Source organism: Lissotriton helveticus, chromosome 2_1, assembly GCF_964261635.1.
Source record: "Lissotriton helveticus chromosome 2_1, aLisHel1.1, whole genome shotgun sequence".
NCBI classification, from domain to species: domain Eukaryota; kingdom Metazoa; phylum Chordata; class Amphibia; order Caudata; family Salamandridae; genus Lissotriton; species Lissotriton helveticus.
Window position 1 is genome coordinate 1,651,627,380 of NC_136059.1, and position 18,587 is coordinate 1,651,645,966.

At 44.3% G+C, this 18,587-nt stretch overlaps 1 protein-coding gene across 3 annotated transcripts in view; it reads right to left on the reverse strand.

The window, feature by feature from the left end:
• The window catches only part of AIMP1 (aminoacyl tRNA synthetase complex interacting multifunctional protein 1), a 165,464-nt gene that overhangs the window by 118,736 nt on the left and 28,141 nt on the right, over nucleotides 1-18,587 (reverse strand). For 2 of the 3 annotated variants that reach the window (XM_078676603.1, XM_078676602.1), the window contains exons 2-4: nucleotides 7,414-7,547; nucleotides 3,237-3,350; nucleotides 510-683 (exon numbers count right to left, since the gene is read on the reverse strand). In XM_078676603.1, the coding sequence (XP_078532729.1) occupies nucleotides 510-683; nucleotides 3,237-3,350; nucleotides 7,414-7,522 (397 nt within the window). In that variant the 5' untranslated portion in view covers nucleotides 7,523-7,547. Of the gene's footprint in view, nucleotides 1-509; nucleotides 684-3,236; nucleotides 3,351-7,413; nucleotides 7,548-16,659; nucleotides 16,738-18,587 lie in introns of those variants that run through there. The other variant, XM_078676604.1, reaches the window with a different exon arrangement.

Sequence of the window (18,587 nt, forward strand, 5' to 3'; positions counted from 1 at the left end):
GGCTATGACTTCCCAGCTTTTGTTAATTTCTTTCTTATATAATTTTTCCAAAACATTCAGTTGTTGTTTTACAGTGCTTTCATTTGTCGCAGATGTCGCGGCGGTGCCAGGAGTTTCATCAGATTTAGCTCCAGTTTTGAACATTGTTGTCACTTTGGAAGCGCGTTTAGCTACACGAGCTATATTTATATATATATATATAATGACTTCTTTCAGCGAAAGAAATGGAGGCCACAGTAGGGGTAAGCAGGAAGATCACCGGATTTTTATTCCATTACTTGATACTCCGTTAGGCGTTATATATATATATATATATATATACACACACAAAAGAGCTGCAGACAGTATACTAACAGACATGCGTACAGAGTCACTACTGAAAACAAAACCGACGCAATTAGAATTGTTAAGAATAAAACTACAACTGTACTTTCTACTATTTGTAGATAACCACAGCAAGGGAATATAAAATAAGTCTGAAACACAGGCTTGAGGTGTGAAGGTGATACCTTTTTTTTCAGGTTTCTCTCTTTTTTTCTTCTCTTCACTACAACCATCTTTGTTATGATCTTTGGTAACCGGGACAGAGGGCATTACAGGTTCCGGCCGCTTCAGTTGCTCAGGTGCTGCAGTTGTTCGGCTGATGGGCACTGAAGCACTGGTTGGAAGAGCGACCTGTTTCACTGAAAATTAAAAGGTCATATGATAAGGTTATTCAAAGATTGCACTAAGTGCAGAAAATAAGGCAATTTGGTGGCGAAGCTCGTTTCTAAAAGACACAAGTCAGGTGTTTCACAGCAAAATTCAGATTAGATTTGGAAAGTCTTAGAAATTGCAATTAGTAATTGCCTTTTAAAGGCCATATTTTGCAAAATACCGAAAAAGATCTTAAACTAAAGAAGGAATATCTGTACATTTCAAATGCTGTTCTGAGCTTTGACGTTGGGCATCGGATTATTTTCTGTTCAGCAATGGTAAGAGAAAACCCATAGAAAACAAACTGTTCCAATGTGACTGCTAAAAATGCATTTCCTCAACATAGTCGGAACCTTAAGAGCTACTACTGCTACTTAAATAGCTATTCAAGTAAATATCACCATCAATGTACAAGTGGGATATGATACGTGAAGAGATCCTGCAATATAGGGAACCTAATGATTCAGATTACATATACAAAAAATGTAATAACCTGGGTGATTATGATCAGATATCTAAAGCCAGAGAAAGGGGTACGAGCAATGCTCTAAACAATTGCTGACATCTATGTATGATCAAGCTAGATCTCGCCAAATCCTACACAAAGATGTAAGGTTTTATTGTGACAGCACGGTTAAGTTGCCAGTAAAATAGTCCTTGAAGGCTAGAGACAGAAGCACAGTCGAGACAGCTGAACAAAATGCTAACATGCTGGAGTTACATGAGCAAAAATAAATTAGGAAGGAAACCGACCAATCATTTGATCAGTTACACTTCAGAAACAGAAAAAAAGATTGACACCCCTGCTCCGAGGGGGCATTATCATGTGTACCTAATTTTAGGTCAGCCTTTCAACAATGCCTATTGTCACCAACTGTTTATAATATACATGGAGCAGGTTTTGACTCAGTCCAGAAGAGTATGTCTCTCCCACATGATGGTATTGAATGTTTGGTGTATCCTTCCACCTCATAAAAAGCCCTTGCTTCGTAATGCATGAGGGACTACTTTACATTTCAAAAGTACACTGAATAATTACACATTAAACTCATGGTCTCAAATATGCACTAGCTACACAAAGCTATAATTTACTGCTTTTTTGTTCAAAGCAGCAGGGTTTATTTCACAACTCCAAAAGCAAGCCAAACCGAATTGGCTTTCCCAATGCTTCTCACCCTTATGAAGGATACCACATGGTTAAAGAACAAAAAGTAACATTACTGCATAATTCTATTGTTTAAACTGTACTGTGCGCTCCTTCTCGATGTTTAGTCTGTAGCAGTATCACATAGGTATTTGTTATAAAAACTGTAGTGTGAAACTAGTAGTATATTGGCAATGCATCACTGATAAATTTCTTAATGAAAAAAATTGGTACATGTTAGGCAAAAAAGAATGTGAAGATAGTTAAGGTCTTGTATAATCTAGGTACAAGAGGGTGCAAATAGCTATCAGAAACATTTTCTAAAGAGGTATTAGTATCCTCTACCCTTTCAAATAATAACATTTTAGGCCTCATTAACTTGTGCATTATTTAAGTGCATGTCAGAAGATGTATTTCTCCGACACTGACCAATCCATACAATGAAAAAGGCAGGCAGCATTTCCTCTTAAAAACACTTAATCAGCACAGCTGTACTGTCTGCAAATAGAAACAAGAGTCAAAAGGTACTTTTGTGTTAGGGACGGAAGGCTCTCATCCATCTGTCGGGTGACATCATGCTTCGCTGTGTACCCCTCCTGGCACCAGTCTTCAGTTTGTTCCAGATGAAAGCTGCTCCCCAAATTTTGGAGAGCTTCAGATGAGTTTTCTGGGGAACTAGTGATCAGCAAAGGAAGGAATATTAGGAGACAAGGCCTGATTGCAAAGGGGAATGAAGTGAGATTTGAGTTAAAACTCCCTATTGGTGGACTAGTGTCATTTTAATAAGTCCCCAAGGGTAGATTTAAAATGTGGGGTTCAACCAGCCCCACTCGTAGAGGTTAATATGTTTCAGCCTCTACTCCACCCTCGAACGAGGTGTTAGGGTATTCTACAGGACATTTTACCCCCTCTGCTAAACAAGAATATGCAAGTTATAGAAACTGCAGAACAAGTATATGAAACTAAGAAAAAAAAGTGTATTTTACAACCTGAAGGGGTTTTGTTCCGTATTCATGGGATGCTGCCGAGTGCCCGAGTCTGCTCATCTTAACGATTATTCAGTTTCTCTCATCTGAGAGGTGGAGCTAAATGGAGCAGATCTCTGTGGATTCCTACGTCCCTGCCTCTCATGCACCCATCCAGCTTAGGATACCTTGACTCTCATTTCTATTTGCAGACAGTACTGGAAATTAGCCAAATCTGAACAGAATGTATTGAACAGTTTGTGTGGCAATTACTTATCTTGAGGAATCGAATCATTTGAAAGTGGTGGTTGGACTCATTTTTTGTCTGTTGGGGAAGGGGAATTCGGGTACCATAAAATATCCCACCATTTCCTTCATTTAAAATATTCTAGATACTGCATGTGAACTGTTCTACTTTTCCTCCACATTACCTCCGTTCTGGATTTCGGTTTGAGTCAGCTGCTCTTTCAGTACTTCAATTTCCTTCTTCAGTTTAGCATTTTCCACCCGCAGCTTTTTTTCTTCTCGCTGAGATGCCTGTAAAACTTTATTAAACAATTCTTGATCAATTGTACATCACTATTTTAAAATCAGCATGTTGCATTAAGTAGCAACTCTAAAGATTGTCAGCAAGTCGAAAGATTAAAAATTTATACTTTTCCACACATGTTGGGGAGGGAGCATTGGTGTTCAGGTTTCACTGGAAGGCTTTTGTGACAAAGCCAACCAAGAATGTCAAACCGGCACAGAGGGCATTGCACCAACAGTCGGCATGAAAAGTATAAATTAAGTAACAAGTGCTTTTTTTAAATGGAAGGCTTACATATGCAACACTTTTCATGCAATTACCATATCGCTTTTCTCTTCTGTGTCATTACCATAAACTTGCACGCAATATTATACTACATTTACACTGGACTGTTAAATCTAAATGCTTAATTAAGTGCACAGATCTTCAGTACAAAATCTTACTTCACAATGAGAACTATTTAGCAAAGTGTTTTACAGCACAACAGCATGGAGTCACCATAGAGCCACTGTGGGGCTTCAGTCTTTTGAAGTCAATAGCATCTTAAATGTTAAAGGAGGGTTAAACCAAAAGGCGAGTGTTCCCTGGCGGATTAAGTCTTGTGACCCTTAGCCTCAACCTGTGTTTGTATATTATATCCTAGATTAATTTAGCAATCGAATGTTAGACTCAGTTAGTTTAGTGTATATTTATTTTTCCTATTGTTTCCGACTTTGTACGTGGTTGGGTATTCCAACTTGTTCAGTGTGCTCCCGGTGTCCCTTCTGCTAACTTAAAGTTGGAGGTTATCAACACAGACGTCTCTTGGAGAGCTGGCCTTTTGGCTTGCTGTCAATCCATGTGGAGATAAGAAATGCATGCTGTACCAATGGCTCAGTCATTGGGATGAGGTATTTATATGATGGGTTAAGCAGGTGTTTTGATTTAAGGGGTAATTTGGAACCTTGTATTTTATGTGTTCTGCTGTGTCCTCCGGAGTGGAGATTCTACTTTTGTCAGTTGGATCGTGCCTGGTAAGAGGGGACCACGCACTGCAGAATGTGCTCATTAAAGACTTCCTTAATCATCTTCGCGGTCAGCATTGTGTTCTTCACTACATCATTTTGGTGACAATTTGCTAACCATACAGCCTGAGAGGTGTTAGACACACAGACCCACTGACTCTACTTTGCATGTGCTTCTGGACTCCTGGTCAGTGCCACATTTGGTGCCTACTCAACGCGTTACCTCAGAGAACCTTACATGAGGAGTATCTTTGTATATAATTTATGCTGTGCTGTAAAGAAAATTGATTTAGTGCGACTGTGCGCAAAAGCCCTTGCCGTGTTTGGACAGTCGCAAGCAGCCACTAGAGAGAGGCAGCCACGAGCTCTGCACAGTTCTCCATCTGCACTATCACCCACAAAGGAATTGTGAGCCTGGTGCGTGCGCAGTGCAAGGATAGTGCACATCTGTCTACGCCATCGGCCACAAAGGAACTGCAAGGCTGGCACGAATGAAGCCGATCAGTTACTCGCTGTGTGGCATCATTTACAGAGTCCTCCACATACACGGCACACCACAGAACACCAGGTGAAATTTCAGGAAAGTACCTTACTTCGTATGGGTTCAAGTGAAAGTAAAATAGAAACAGTACTTATTTACATTTCAGTGACCTGACCAGTATTTCTAGAGCTACATTACTATGCAATCTTCTTCGATTATTTCTCCTCTTTTTATTTCCTTGGCACACCAAGGTTCCCCAGCTATGCAATGGGAAGACCTGAGAGACCTATTTGAAAACTATCTTATAGCTCTTGATGGTCAAGACTTAAGACCTGAGAGGAATAAAAACGCTACCTTTTTTTCCTAATGAAACTTAAAAGCAATCAGATTTTTTAATTTCTTCCCGAAGCATGGGGCCTTAAGGATCAACCTATACTGGATGTGTACAAGGAAGCCAAAATATGCTGCTGTGGATTTTGTAAGTAAGACTTTTAGTAAATCTCATAAAGGGGGCACCAATGTCAAACTCACTACTAAGGTTTGTTATAGATGTGGCAGTAGTTTTCATTCTGGGGAGTCAAAAACATGCTATGTGGTCAACAATGAGAGTAAGAAATATGGCCATAAAGGAAATTTTGCTTGCATGTGTAAAGATAGCAATATGTCACAAACTGCTGTTACAGAAGAATTGGAGAGAAAACAGGAGTATTGTGGTTTAAGTTTAAGGAGGGAGGGAAATGACAAGGGAAGGAAGACTCGACCTAAAGCACTATTTCTACAGAAGGGAAGAAATGTTGACTTTATGGTAGACTCGGGGTACTTGTATACTACTGTTCCGAAAAGTATGTGTGTGAGTGGATGGTCTGAAAATTGAAGGGAAAGTGTACATTGCAGATGATGGACCACCAATACTAGATTAGGTGCATCAGTATGATTTACATATTGTGATTAATCTGCATGCCCCCAATCAGGTTAATATGATGGTAGACTAGTTGGCATTGATGATATTCTTAATGGTGCCAAAGACATTTTCAAAGAGGAGTTGGGTCGACTGAGGGAATATGTGCACAGAATTGTTGTTAAACACAGAGCCATTTCGGTCAAACACAAGTTGGGAAGAGAACTGGCAGTAGTAAGAAGTGTGGTTAAAAGAATGATGGAGGACATGTTGAAGGAGGGTATCATCGAGTCTGTGGAAGCTTCTAGTGGAGTCTCACCTGTGGTTATAACCCGGATAGGCGATGGACGTAAATTGGATATCAAGAGTGCTTATTATCAGATCCACCAGCATGATGATTCTATTTGGTGCCCTTCCACACTCACTTAAAAACTACATTGACTGTGGTTGCAAGTGTGTGTGTTGTAGGATCTGTTTTGTCCCAGTTACATGGGAGTGTGGAGAAGACGGTAGCTTTTGCATTGCGCTTGCTGACCGTCAGCAAGCGAGAGGCGGTAACTGAGGCATGGAGCGTAGAGTACTTCAGAACTTATTTATGGAGTTTGACATTTGAACTTTGTACAGATGATTAATTAAGGTGTTGACACCAGGTGGATCTAGAAAGAGCTCAGCAAAATTGGCAAGATTTTCTTCTAGATTGCAAGAGTATCAGTGTAGGGATAAATATATCCATGGTTGGCGGAATGCCCAGGCAGACGGTCTTTATCGTCAGTCATTAAATTGGAAAGATGTGGACAGAGAAGCTGTGTTGGCAAAATAACAAGAGGGTTCTGTGTTTAGGATGTCTGAAATGGAGTGTGGCTGTGGTGCTTTTACTTGAAATGGAGTGAGGACATAGAAGCTAATTATGTTTTGAAAGAAGTAATTAACACATGATGATTGAAGGTGGGTGCTGGGAGAGAGCCAAAGTGAGGCATTTTATCAAGATTCTTGATGAACTGACTTTAGGTGGTTGGAATGGTATGTTGAATGATAAATTTGTTCCCCCTGAAAACTTGAGGAAAAGGACCATGGGAAAACCCCATGAGGGACATCTTGGCCAAATGCTAACTAAAAGGAGATTAAAGGAAAATATTTGACAACCAGGAGTAGATGATCAAACCACAAAGTGGGTTGAAAGCTGCACTGTTTGTAGGGAAAGTGAGAGGAGATTCCAAACGTGTGCAAACTGAATTTGGGCCATCGAGGATCCAAGGCATGGAGTACCATTTGCTTAGATTCTTTTTTCACCTTTATCTGGTGAAAGGAGTGAATTGAAGAATGCTCTTCTTTTAGTAGATGTTGATTCCAGGTGGTTACTGGTCACATTTTTGAGGGAGGTTTATACAAAAAGTACCATATCTTATCTGGAGGGCATATCCAGAGAGGAGGTTTTCCCCACAGTTATTTATAAGGACTAATGGTACTCAACTTACTTCCGGAGATGTGAGGCATTTTTGGACAGTTGGTGTGGTGTTAGCTCATTGTACCACGGAAAATGGTTTATAACAATAAACTGTGCATCATTGGGTATAGAAAGACCTATACGTCATGAAGGATGGATTTAGACAAAGTTCATAAAAAGCCAATGTGTCTATCATGTCAAAAACAGCCAACAGGTGAGCATATGCAAATGGTAAACTAGAGTGAGACATACTTGCTTTCTCTTTTAGAAGGGCGACTTGTTGCTTTAGGTACTCAATAACTTGGTCCGCCTCCGATGCCCTCTGCTCCAGTCTGTTCAACACAGGGTTCTTAGCAGCCATCTTTAGCAAAGAGCGGGCAAACAGCCTAAACAGAAGAGATATAAAGAACATTCACTGAACTTGGCCACACATTAACTACTTAGCACCACAACAGTCAGATGTAAAAGAACACGTGTAACATACAATATCAACTGTTCAGTGCACAAACTTACAGCGGGCACAAACCACAACGAGTAGTAGACTCTGGACTGGGCACCACCTTGGATCATGATGTAAACAATTTATGGGAGTAAGGCTCTTTCTCCCTCTATGTAGAATGCTAAATAGCACGAGCTGGAAACTCCTGATTACTGATCAGAGAGACAATCGGCAGGACCGTTACAGGGAGCATGCACCAAAGACAAAGCAAGAAGAGAACATAAATCTAATCAACATATAGCCATGAAAGCCTGTTACAGAGATAAAAGAATTAAACAATAAATAATAAAAGGACGTTACAGTGTGTGGGTGCGAATAGAACCACTGTGGCTACTGTGAAAGGATCTCATGGAAAAAACTTTTGTGGAAACAGATTTACAAAGATAACTGAATCTGCATAAGTGGCAAAATTTAAAGAAAAGACAGATTACCGAATTGCACATTAAAAGTACAGTTAGGAGGGAAAAATATTAAGTTAAAGAGCAACTTTTTGGCTAAAAACTGACAGTCTGGTTGTTAGAAATGGAGGTCTCTAGTTGGCACTGGCTGGCGCCACTGTCCAAATAGGGACCCTTCTTCCTAAGTCAGGGCAAGTGGGTCACCCCCTTTGACAACCCCTGCTCAACCCGGTGGTAACATAGCACGAGCATTTAGGCCTATCTCAGAGGCAGTTTGTGAAGCATTTATGACCATGTACAATAAGGCAGTAATTACACCAAAAAAAGGACACAACTCAGGTAGATATAGAAAAATAATGTCTTTATCTAACAGTTTATCTCAAAACTCTCAAAGCGTTTCAACAACAACAATTCACGTCAACCTGTAGGAACTCAAAGAGATAACAACGTATTCACCAAAGCGTAACACTGACTGAGTTCAGGGATGGGCCTACGCGGACCGTTGCGCACCAGGTACCTGCCGTTGTAAGGGGAGACAGCACGCAGCTTCTCGAAGAAGCAGAGTCGGTGACAGGTGGACTCCCAGTGGCCACAAGACGGGGCTACAGAAGTCCGCAGCGTGCACCCACAATGATGCGGGCACTCGGCGACAGGCCGGCTCTCAGCAGCACGCGGCTGCCCGGGTTGTAGGTGGGGAGGACTCTCGTCGTGTAGCTCCGTGGTCGGCGCACAGCGGCCGCAGCACTCTTAGCTGCGGCGGACCACAGGACAGTTCCAAAGGGATGCAAAGTTGTCAAGGGGGCAGGCGCTCCGTGGCTACAGCACTCCCTCAGCAGCGGCGGCCCACACAACAAATCCCGATGATGCACAGTAGCAAGGTGTGTGGGCGCTCAGTGGCTACAGCTCTCTCTTGGCTGCGGCGGCCCACACGGCAAATCACGATGGTGCACAGTAGCAAAGGGTGGTGGGCACTCAGCAGCTGCAGCTCCCTTAGCTGTGGCGGCCCACACAGCAAATCACGATGGTGCACAGAAGCAAAAGGGTGTGGGCACTCAGCGTCTACAGCTCCCTCTCGGCTGCGGCGGCCCACGGCACAAATCACGATGGTGCACAGTAGCAAAGGGTGTGGACACTCACCGGCTACAGCTCTCTCTAGGCTGGGGCAGTACCCAGGGGTCAAATCACGATGGTGCACTGTAGCAAAGAGTGTGGACACTGAGCGGCAACAGCTCTCTCTCGGCTGCGGCGGGTCACACGATGGTGCAGTTTCCGGCGGCTCTCACCGGTGGTCCACACGGATCCTGCGGACGGTTGGTAGGGTACAGATTTAGGCAGGCTCTCAGCGGTGGCAGCTCTCGTCTTAGCTGCAGAGGTTCAAAGGTTCAGAGTCAGGTGGGCGCTCAGCGGCGGCAGTTCCCTCTTCGCTTCAGCGGCCCGCACAGGTTCCGCAAACGTTTAGAAGACCTCAGCTCAGACCCGTGCGGGCTCGCAGCGGCAGCAGCTCTCTCTTAGCTGCAGCGTCCCGCACAGGTTTAGTAAAAGTTAAGAAGATGCCCAGTCCGCGGTCCTTACAGTAGAACTAGAGGCTCCAGATTACTCGACAGGAGCCTCACCTGCAAGCACAACTCCTCGCACAGGAATTCCGACGGCTGACTGGGTGATGTCTAACGTCCCTGAGACTTCGGCAGGAGGTTCTAACGATTTAGGCCCTCGGGTAGTTTCTTCGGCAAGCTGGGTGAAAGTTGCAAAGTCCTTTCCTCTGTTCACTCGGACAGGGTTTTGTCTTGACATCCAGAAGGAACCCCTGGCCAAAGTTCCAGCGCAGCATTTTATACCTAAAAAGTCTTTGTTCTCTAAGGTTGCAAACCACTGACCCCAGTCAGAACCAGTTCGGTGGGGTCGGGGAGCACTTGGTTTATGAAGCGACATCCTGCCCTTTGAGAATGAGGGGGTCTGCTATCAGGCACCCAGTGGGAGGTGGAGCCATCATTCACCTTGCCAGGCTCTGCCCTGCTCGGATCAAAGAGTCAACCCTCCCCACACTTGGACTACCAATCTCTCTCTCCAGCCAGGTCTGACCCAGCTGGCCCTGCTGCTCCAAAACCAGACGGCCAATACGCATACACGCAACAGCCCGCAGTAAAGCTTTAGACAAGAAACTACCACGTTATCAGAAAACACATTTCATAACATATGGTACCTAAACGGTGTTTACTAAAAGGTGGCCCTCCCTGGCCTGAGCATAAACATATCAAACTCGAAGTTCATATCGGGTTCCTAGGGCCGGATCGGGTGATAGAAAGAAATCCTTAACAAACAGGATATACAGATGTAAGCATTAGAGTTATCCTTAGTCATTTATATACAAGGAGCATTTGCGCTGTAGCAGTGATTAGCAGTGGCACGGCGCCCAGAACATCTACATCCAGCCAACATACAAGGCAGGAAGAGTCACAGGGGAAGGGAGACCCACGCCAATGATGCCAGGTCTAACACTGGTCATATAACTTTGTTAAATAGGTCTGTTTTTTGCGAAAAAAATCACTTCTAAAAGCTTTTAGGTCAAAACATTTCACTAATTTTAGAAGTATTTAAATTGGACCAAAACGAGCATGTGATGTATAGCGACGACTCTTTGGCACTACAGAGTCTGCTCATCTGTTTTCTTAAGAATGCACTCTCAGTCTAGAATGCGTAAAAAGCAACAAGCATTTGAAATGCAATAGGTCTCGCATTAGGAAAGTTCGAGCTATTGGTCTTGTAAATGACAATTTTTTTTATTTATGTGTTGGTTTTGAAAATAGCTAAATTAATAGCTTTGTCATTTACAATGCCAATAGTTATAACTTTCGCAAATGTGACACCTATAGCATTTGTAATGCAACATGTTTTGTATTTACGTGACTTAGCTGTATTAATATTACAACTTACAATGGCTTAATTTTTTAAAATAATTAATACTTAAATAAAAGGGATTTTAATTTATAATGGCAATAGCTTAAACTTTTGTAAATAACTTTTGTGAAGATTATGTTCAGTGTATTTTATTGTGACGAAAATCCAAGAACAGAAGTTAAATATTAACATCTTTTTGTGACATTTGTAATAAAGTTTGAAACATTGAGAGAACATATTTGAACCAGTTGTTGTTGAATGGTTGCACAGATTGATGCTGGGGTGGAAATGTATTATAAAAACACGCGCAGAGCATGCCATAATATAACACACTTTGTGATGTGCTGTAGTGTAGGTGTGCTGCGTGTCTGCTTGCGGTTGCATGTGTGTGTTGCAGCATAGATAAACAGCAACCGTTGCTGTTTATCTATGGAATCATATGTCTGTATTTTGTGTTTTCTCTGTTTGTGTCTCCATTTGTTGCCTGTGCGCGAGTGCTTTTGTGCTTGTGTGCACGTTATGTCAATTGTTACATGTATCTGTCTGTCGTTGCTTTATTTTTTTTATATCTGTACATGTCTGAATTAGCTCATATGTGCGTGAGTGGTTGTGCGGTCATATATGTAACAGTAATGAATGTAACTGCATGAACGTGTGGGTTTGTGCTTGTGTGTGCGTGTATTGGGGTAACTGTGCATGGTGTGGGTTGCATGTTAGCATCTGTATGAATGTATGTATTTATAATTGCCTGTGTGTGCATGCATTTTACTTGTCTGTGTGTGTCAGTGAATTTGTGTTTAAAGATTTGTGGCTTTGAGTTCCTGCCATGTTTAGAGCAAACCGCAATGATAGAGAAAGAGCGGGAGTGGGGGCTGGAGGAGGTGGACAGGTTGGGGGCAGAGAGGCGGTGAGCGCGTGTGGGCGGTGGAATGAGCAAGAGAGAGGCAGGAAGGGAGAGGAGAGGATGAGTGGGAGTCAGAGAGAGCTGGGGGAGGCAGGGGTGCGTGGGAGAGACGGAGAGCTAGAGAGAGCGAGGGGGAGGAGGGAATATATAATTTAGCTGCATTCATAAAACCCTATGCGGCTTGTACCAGCGCAGCGCTATAAAAGTAACGGAATGATTGCAATTCTATGGTTCCTGAAAATAAGGGGGGAAATAATTGCCTGCAACGAAGGAAGCAGAGGTCTTTTCATTGGACGCGGTGAATAGGTGCCAGGGGCACGTCAGGCGCCACCCTAGGCAGCGGCAACTGGCGAAGGGGGGCGGGGGCACGCGTGAGTGGAGCCCCTTCAAAGCTGCACTTAAAGCGCGGCTTGGTGCTGGCTATATTGAGAGGCGCCATTCCGGAAGCTTCCAGGGCCCGCAGTGGTGGCGTTTCTTGCTAATACTGCGCTGATTTAAAGCCTCGAGCACACGATTCACTGCTCACCTGTTCCCCAGCAGCCTGACGTGCACGAGCTCAGGACACATCCTAAAACACCCACCTGTTTACTCCGAACCACAGCGCAAGGCATCCCTGTACCCAAACATCCCAAATTACCAGGTTTCAGAAGACAACCCAATATGCACGAACCCCAATGCATAGAACTTCTACAGCATAGGCAAACTAGCAACCGGAAGTTCGGCAGCATGAAGCCGGTCGTGGGCCGGGACCTCCACCTTCTGCGTGAAGCCCGCATCCACGGAGTGACAGAGAGCAGCATTGGTGACGCAGGGCTCCGCGGTGGCTGCAGAAGTCAGGAGTGGCGGCGATGAGGTGAGTGGGGCTTAGTTGTAAGAGGGGGTGGGGGGTGGGTGGGTGTGTGTGCAGGGGGGGTAGGGGGCGGCGGCGTGTGTATGCGTGCGTGTCTGTATGTGTGTGTGTGTGTGTGTGTGTGTGTGTGTGCAGGGGGGGTTGCGGCAGCGTGTGTATGTGTGCGCGCGCCTGTGTGTGTGTGTGCAGGGGGGTGGGGGCTGGCTGTGTGTGTGTGTGTGCCGTTAGTCCATGCGAGCCAAGCGAAAGCAGGGGCTGTGTGTGCGTCTGCGCAAGCGCGTCTCAGAGGCGCGCTCCCGCGGTCAAAACTGAGAATGGAAAAGCACGCGTCTGACTCGTGTCTACATTCCCAGAAACGGGTGACAATAGTTGTCGAACTCGACAATCAATGCTTTGCATTGATTGCACGTCGAGCTCGACCTAAAAAGGACTTAGCAGCTGTGTCTAAAATCATGTCCTCAAAACCCCCTCTACTGACCAAGAGGGGAAAGGAACACCTGAAATGATTAGGAAACATGCTGATCACACCATCACAAAATATTTCACGAATTTCATGGTTAGACCACGGCTAATTCAATAAAGGACCGGCTAAAATTTGCCTCACAGCTTAGTCATGGCGAGAGTGGCATTTTTTTGGCTTTTACTAGAAAAACTGTTAAGAAAAATAATGCGTGATAAGACACAATCACTCTGCATTTCATTTTTTGTATGTGGTCTCTCTTAAATAACACTGTCCTGCATTGTAAGGGAGAAGTCACCATGTACTCGGAGAATTGTACGGCCCATGTTGAGATTTTTCGGGCATGTGCTGGAAGAAGAGTGGCGTAGGTACACGGAATACCTTTGCACCATTTTACTTGGACGCGGACAAGAAAAATCTGCAACCAAGTAAAGTCTAGAGGTAGGAGGGGGGCTATAAAGATCAATATTCATGATCTAGTAAGTCAGACTATATGGAATTCAGGACATAGTCTAAGAATAGCATGTATCTTAGACTTGCTCTGCAAATAAAGTTCAAAATCAAGGAACTAGAACAGTCCTACGTTCTTTCTAGCAATCGATTTTAGAGGTCATTTTTCGACTTTAAGATGTGCATGAAAAACTGAAGTCTGCAAAAATGCTGCTTAGGCCATAGCTCTTTCCAAGGGCAACACCACAGGTGAAAAGCATCTAGCGCAAAAGGCAAAGATTTGCCAGTTCCTAACACTACTAAAACAGGGGCTACGTTTACCAAAGGTAAAGTGTTAGCCGTAGAAAGATGGAGACCAGCTTTTACCAGCCGTTTGCAGATAAAAAGCAGCAAGGACTTACCTAATTCTGCAGTTCTGGTGGCAAGGTCCATTTTGTAAGAGATCAAACTAGCCGATTTCCTCGCTTTTAAGAAAAATGAATGTTTTAGAAAACGGCCCTTTACATTACGAACAATTAGAGATCTCTCAAGGCAGCCTAAAAAAGTTTTCATTACAACGTCTTCAATCATAGAGAAATCAGAGCTGAAAAGGAGAAAGTAAGCACATTTTATAAAACCCGGGCCACTGAGCCTTAGTGCGGGAGCCATTAAATGTAATGCTCTGCAGCATGTCCTGGCCAATAGGGTGATGACACATAGAATGACACAAACCAGAAATGCATAAGTGCAGTCTTCATACAGGAATGGTGTAAACATTTCCTTTTATGTTTGTATAGTCAGTTTAAACCCTATGGTACTGTGGAAATGACCTGAGGCTGCCTGAAGGAAAGCTAGAGGCCAGTGCAGTTTAGTCTAGCTTGAGACAAACATTTCATTCAGTAATTTAGGACGCACCATGCTCCTTGTAGGGAATAGTATCATCGTTGAGCACAGGACAAGTAATGCAGTCACTCCACATATCTACCCCAAAATTGAAAAACAAGGACAATGGGAGGCATGACCAGCAAGCTGAGAGCACGTGCTTTTAGGAATTTCTGAACCAAAAATTGGGTCATTCTGTCGCTATTGGGGAAAGCATTGTTGCAAAGACCTTAGTTTGCCACAGATGTTTAGGTGGATGAATTTCTGGGACAATATGATGAGGCACTGCAGTGTTCTTTCCTTCTCTAGAATGATATCTTACTTTGACAGAGATGGCGAAAGGGTGTCTACTCTCTATTCTTGTAAAACCTAAATTGGGACTTTAAATGCAGCACATTGAACTACTGACAGTTCAACTGGGCAGCATTCCATCACTTCTCTTTTTTGCTCACTGCACCACTTATGAGTGCCACCAGGCTGACATTCAACGTGGGTTACCCGTCTGTCTCAGGGCATCGGTCTCAGGGCAGGGGCACAACTCATTTGCATACTTAGTTCACATCTGCAACGCCTTAGTGATCAAACAAATGACAATGCTGCTAAGAGCGAAAAACGGTGGTTCAATATTAAGCATTTCCACTCTCCACTTTGTTAGCCACTATTGATCCTATGAATTATTTTGCGAGAGCAGTGTTATTCTTGGAACAGAACTTCTTAGTCATGGAGTTCTCATATAGACACAGAAACTTCTTTGAACTGAGTCTCACAAGAAGGGAGCACGAACTTGAACTCACATAAGCATGGAGAGGCCATTCAGACAGATGGTGGGGAGGGTGTGAGGGCCCCCGCTCAGAGTGTGTGGCGAGGATGTTCTTATATAATTCTCTGGGACAACTAAGCTCCTTATAGGTGAAGGCCTATGAGTTACCATGTCTGAGGTTCCTTTCACTAGCCATGGGCTGCACTGAGCTTTTAACATACTGGAAAGTTAAACGGAGACAGCGAAAGGAATAAAACTGCATGACAAAGGGAGGGGTACAAGAGAGCAAGACAACATTTTTTTTTAAAAGAAAAAAGGTACAGAACTCTTAGAGGAAAAATCCTGCAAAAAAGTACGAGAATGATAAGAAATGGAGAAAGAACGAGTGATAAAGGAGAGTGAAAATGTGTTTGCGACCTCTAATATAGGCTACAGAAATAGAGAACAAGACAAACTGACATTTTGGGTTACCTCGTGGCAACGTGGTCAGTGCATGGGGTATTCCTGGATGCTTATTGTTTTTAAAAAAACATTGCTTTCAATAGTCACTTAGTACATGAGACACAGAGAAATGATAAACACATTTACTTTTTCCCCCCATTTTAAAGTTTATATCCTATTCTTTCTTTCCATTTGTTGCCCAATTTACATATTTTGATAGTTCGGCTCATGCTTTGTCCTTTAGATCCAAGTTGGAATCCGACTGCCCCCCCCCCCCCCCTCCAAAAATGTTACGTCTCCTACGACCGTGCTGAGATAGATACACTCGATAAACAAATATATATTGTATTACACAAACAGGTGCAACTATATACAAAGCAAGAAAACCCTAATTCACCCGTGCATTTAATGTTATCAGATTCTAAAAATATCCTCGAACACGATGGCAAATAGAGGGGCAGTGGTAGCGCGGCAGAAGTGCACAAATCAGCACAATTGTTCAATATTACACTTCACCATGAACATTCGAATATGTGATAATTAACTTAAGCTGAAAGGGACTCGCGAAAAAGCACCATGCTACGGAAAGAAAAAGTTTAAACCAACAACAAACCATTTATTTTCACTTTCGTACAGACCTACACATCGAATACGTCCAATTTTAAATGCATTCTTAATCGCTGCGGTCTTCCTTAAAAGTAGGCAACTTCCACTACAAAACAAAAGCATTTTCGTCCGTCCTAAAATCCTGCAGACAAGCGAGTGCTTACAGCAAAATAAGAAATACCAAAAACGTCGAGTGTTTTTTAAAAAGTATCTGGCTCTCCCGCGGAGAAAACCGATGTGCCCAAAAAACACAAGCTTACACACAAGTGACCCATGCATAAAAACCCGCTGCAGTTCTAACAACGAGGCCTAATTACAGACTTGAAGCTTTGCAGTTGGCAGGAGTGAAAATATATATAAACGTTTAATTTTACCTTACGGAAGAGCAAAGTGTGTGTTCTTGAAGCAGAAAGAGACCCCGGAGACAGCTGCTCCACTGTCCATGTGCAGGCAGGCTACCAGCAACTGGTCCCTGTCAATCACTAGCAGCCTCTTGCATTCCTGATAAAGAATGTCCGCCCCAATGGTCCCAAACACAGTCCTCCTCACAACTGTAGCAAAAGAATGAGCCAGGAAACTGGCACATGGGAAGAAACTGGGTGGACAAAGGCCCGTTGGTGACCCCAGTGAAGTTGTGCCCCTTTTTGCCAAAGCTTATACCTCCCCACTCAAATGGCAGTTTCGATTTCAGAGGCAGACAAGAGTCCAAATCACAGCGTTCTAGCTTCAAACATAAGTGATCCTGGACATATTGATTAATAACTCAGTTTCAGTATTGTCATGTGTGCCAAAATTGGAATACTTAGGCTGAGGCAAAAGTTTGGCATCTAGCTTGTATGTTAACAGGTGGGCACTTGATTCTAAACAAATACCCCATCAGATGCGTATGTTCAGCCCCCTCGTCACTTTGTAATTAACGCAATGTATATCATGGTGTCATTAGCTCTATCGCGATACTGCACTTTATGTATTCCTGCTACGTTTGAGCTGCTGAAGTTAGTGTTTTTTTCCCTTTTTCATTTCGTTCTTTGCTTATGCTATGTAGACGTGGATTACACGCCAAGAAGCGGTAATAATGTTCGGTTCCATAAGACTGTGAAAACAGATTCTGCCAAACATTAAGAACCAGTTTTTTTCTCTTTGAAACACATGCCCATTTTCAAAGTATATCCTTTTTAGGTTTCGCCTGCCGAAGGCTGCGCTCTGCGCAGCTTTTCGGCGCAGGCGAAATCTATTGTTTAAAATATGGGCTTCAGGAACGTCCCCCGGCTCCCATTGGCTAGCTCCATAAATGGAGGCTAGCCATTGGGAGCCGGATCTGTCCGTCAAGGCCGGACCAGATTCGGGGGCGTTCCCGCAATTTTTTTCGCTCTCCGCCTCTGCGATGTCGTCATCGCGGCGGTGGGCGGAGTTTTTTTTTTTTCTGGGTTTGTTTTTGTCATTCCATGCCGACCACGGCCGCCGGAGGAAGCCCAGGTGAGTGCTTGTTCATTATGCACCCCGAATGCATACACATGATGGACGCCCCCAGTTCTGCCCGAGAGCATTGCCCACGTACTGTGGAGTTCCCCAGTTCTGCCCATGGTTCTGATCCGCCCCCCCCCACACTATGCAACCCCCAGACTTTCCCATCACAGACTCGTGCCCCTGTCTGGAGCTGCGGGCGGCGGCGGGGGGGTGGCTGCTCCCCGTCCGTCCTGCGCTGACCCCCGGCCACGCCCCTCCGTTCTTGTTGTCTTTGCTTTTCTTCCTCCGCTCTCTTTCCTCTCCTTCACCCTCCTGCTTCAGGCGTCTTCTCCACGGATTACCTGCCTCATATGTTTCTTTCTCTTCAGTACGTATCTCTCTCTCTTCTCCACCCCTCCCCTCGTCCCGACTCATTTCCTCTCAATGCTCTCTTTCCCCCGCCTCTTTCTCCTCCCCTTTCCCTCACCCGCTCCTGATTTTATCCCCGTGTGTCCCCTCGGTCCCTTCTCCTTTCTCCTCCCGCTGCTCCCTCCTTCCTCTCTCTGTCTCCCATCGCACTGTTGCCCTCTTGTGCCCCCCGCACCCTCCCGTCTCCCCTCCCTCTCCCCCTCCATGTCGGTGTTTCCTGCTCCCCCTGCCTCTTCTCCTCTCTTGCTCCTGATTTTATCTCCGTGTGTTCCCTCGGACCCTTCTCCTTTCTCCTCCCGCTGCTCCCTCCTTCCTCTCTGTCTCCCATGGCATTGTTGCCCTCTTGTGCCCCCCGCACCCTCCCGTCTCCCCTCCCTCTCCCCCTCCATGTCGGTGTTTCCTCCTCCCCCTGGCCCTCCCTCTGCCT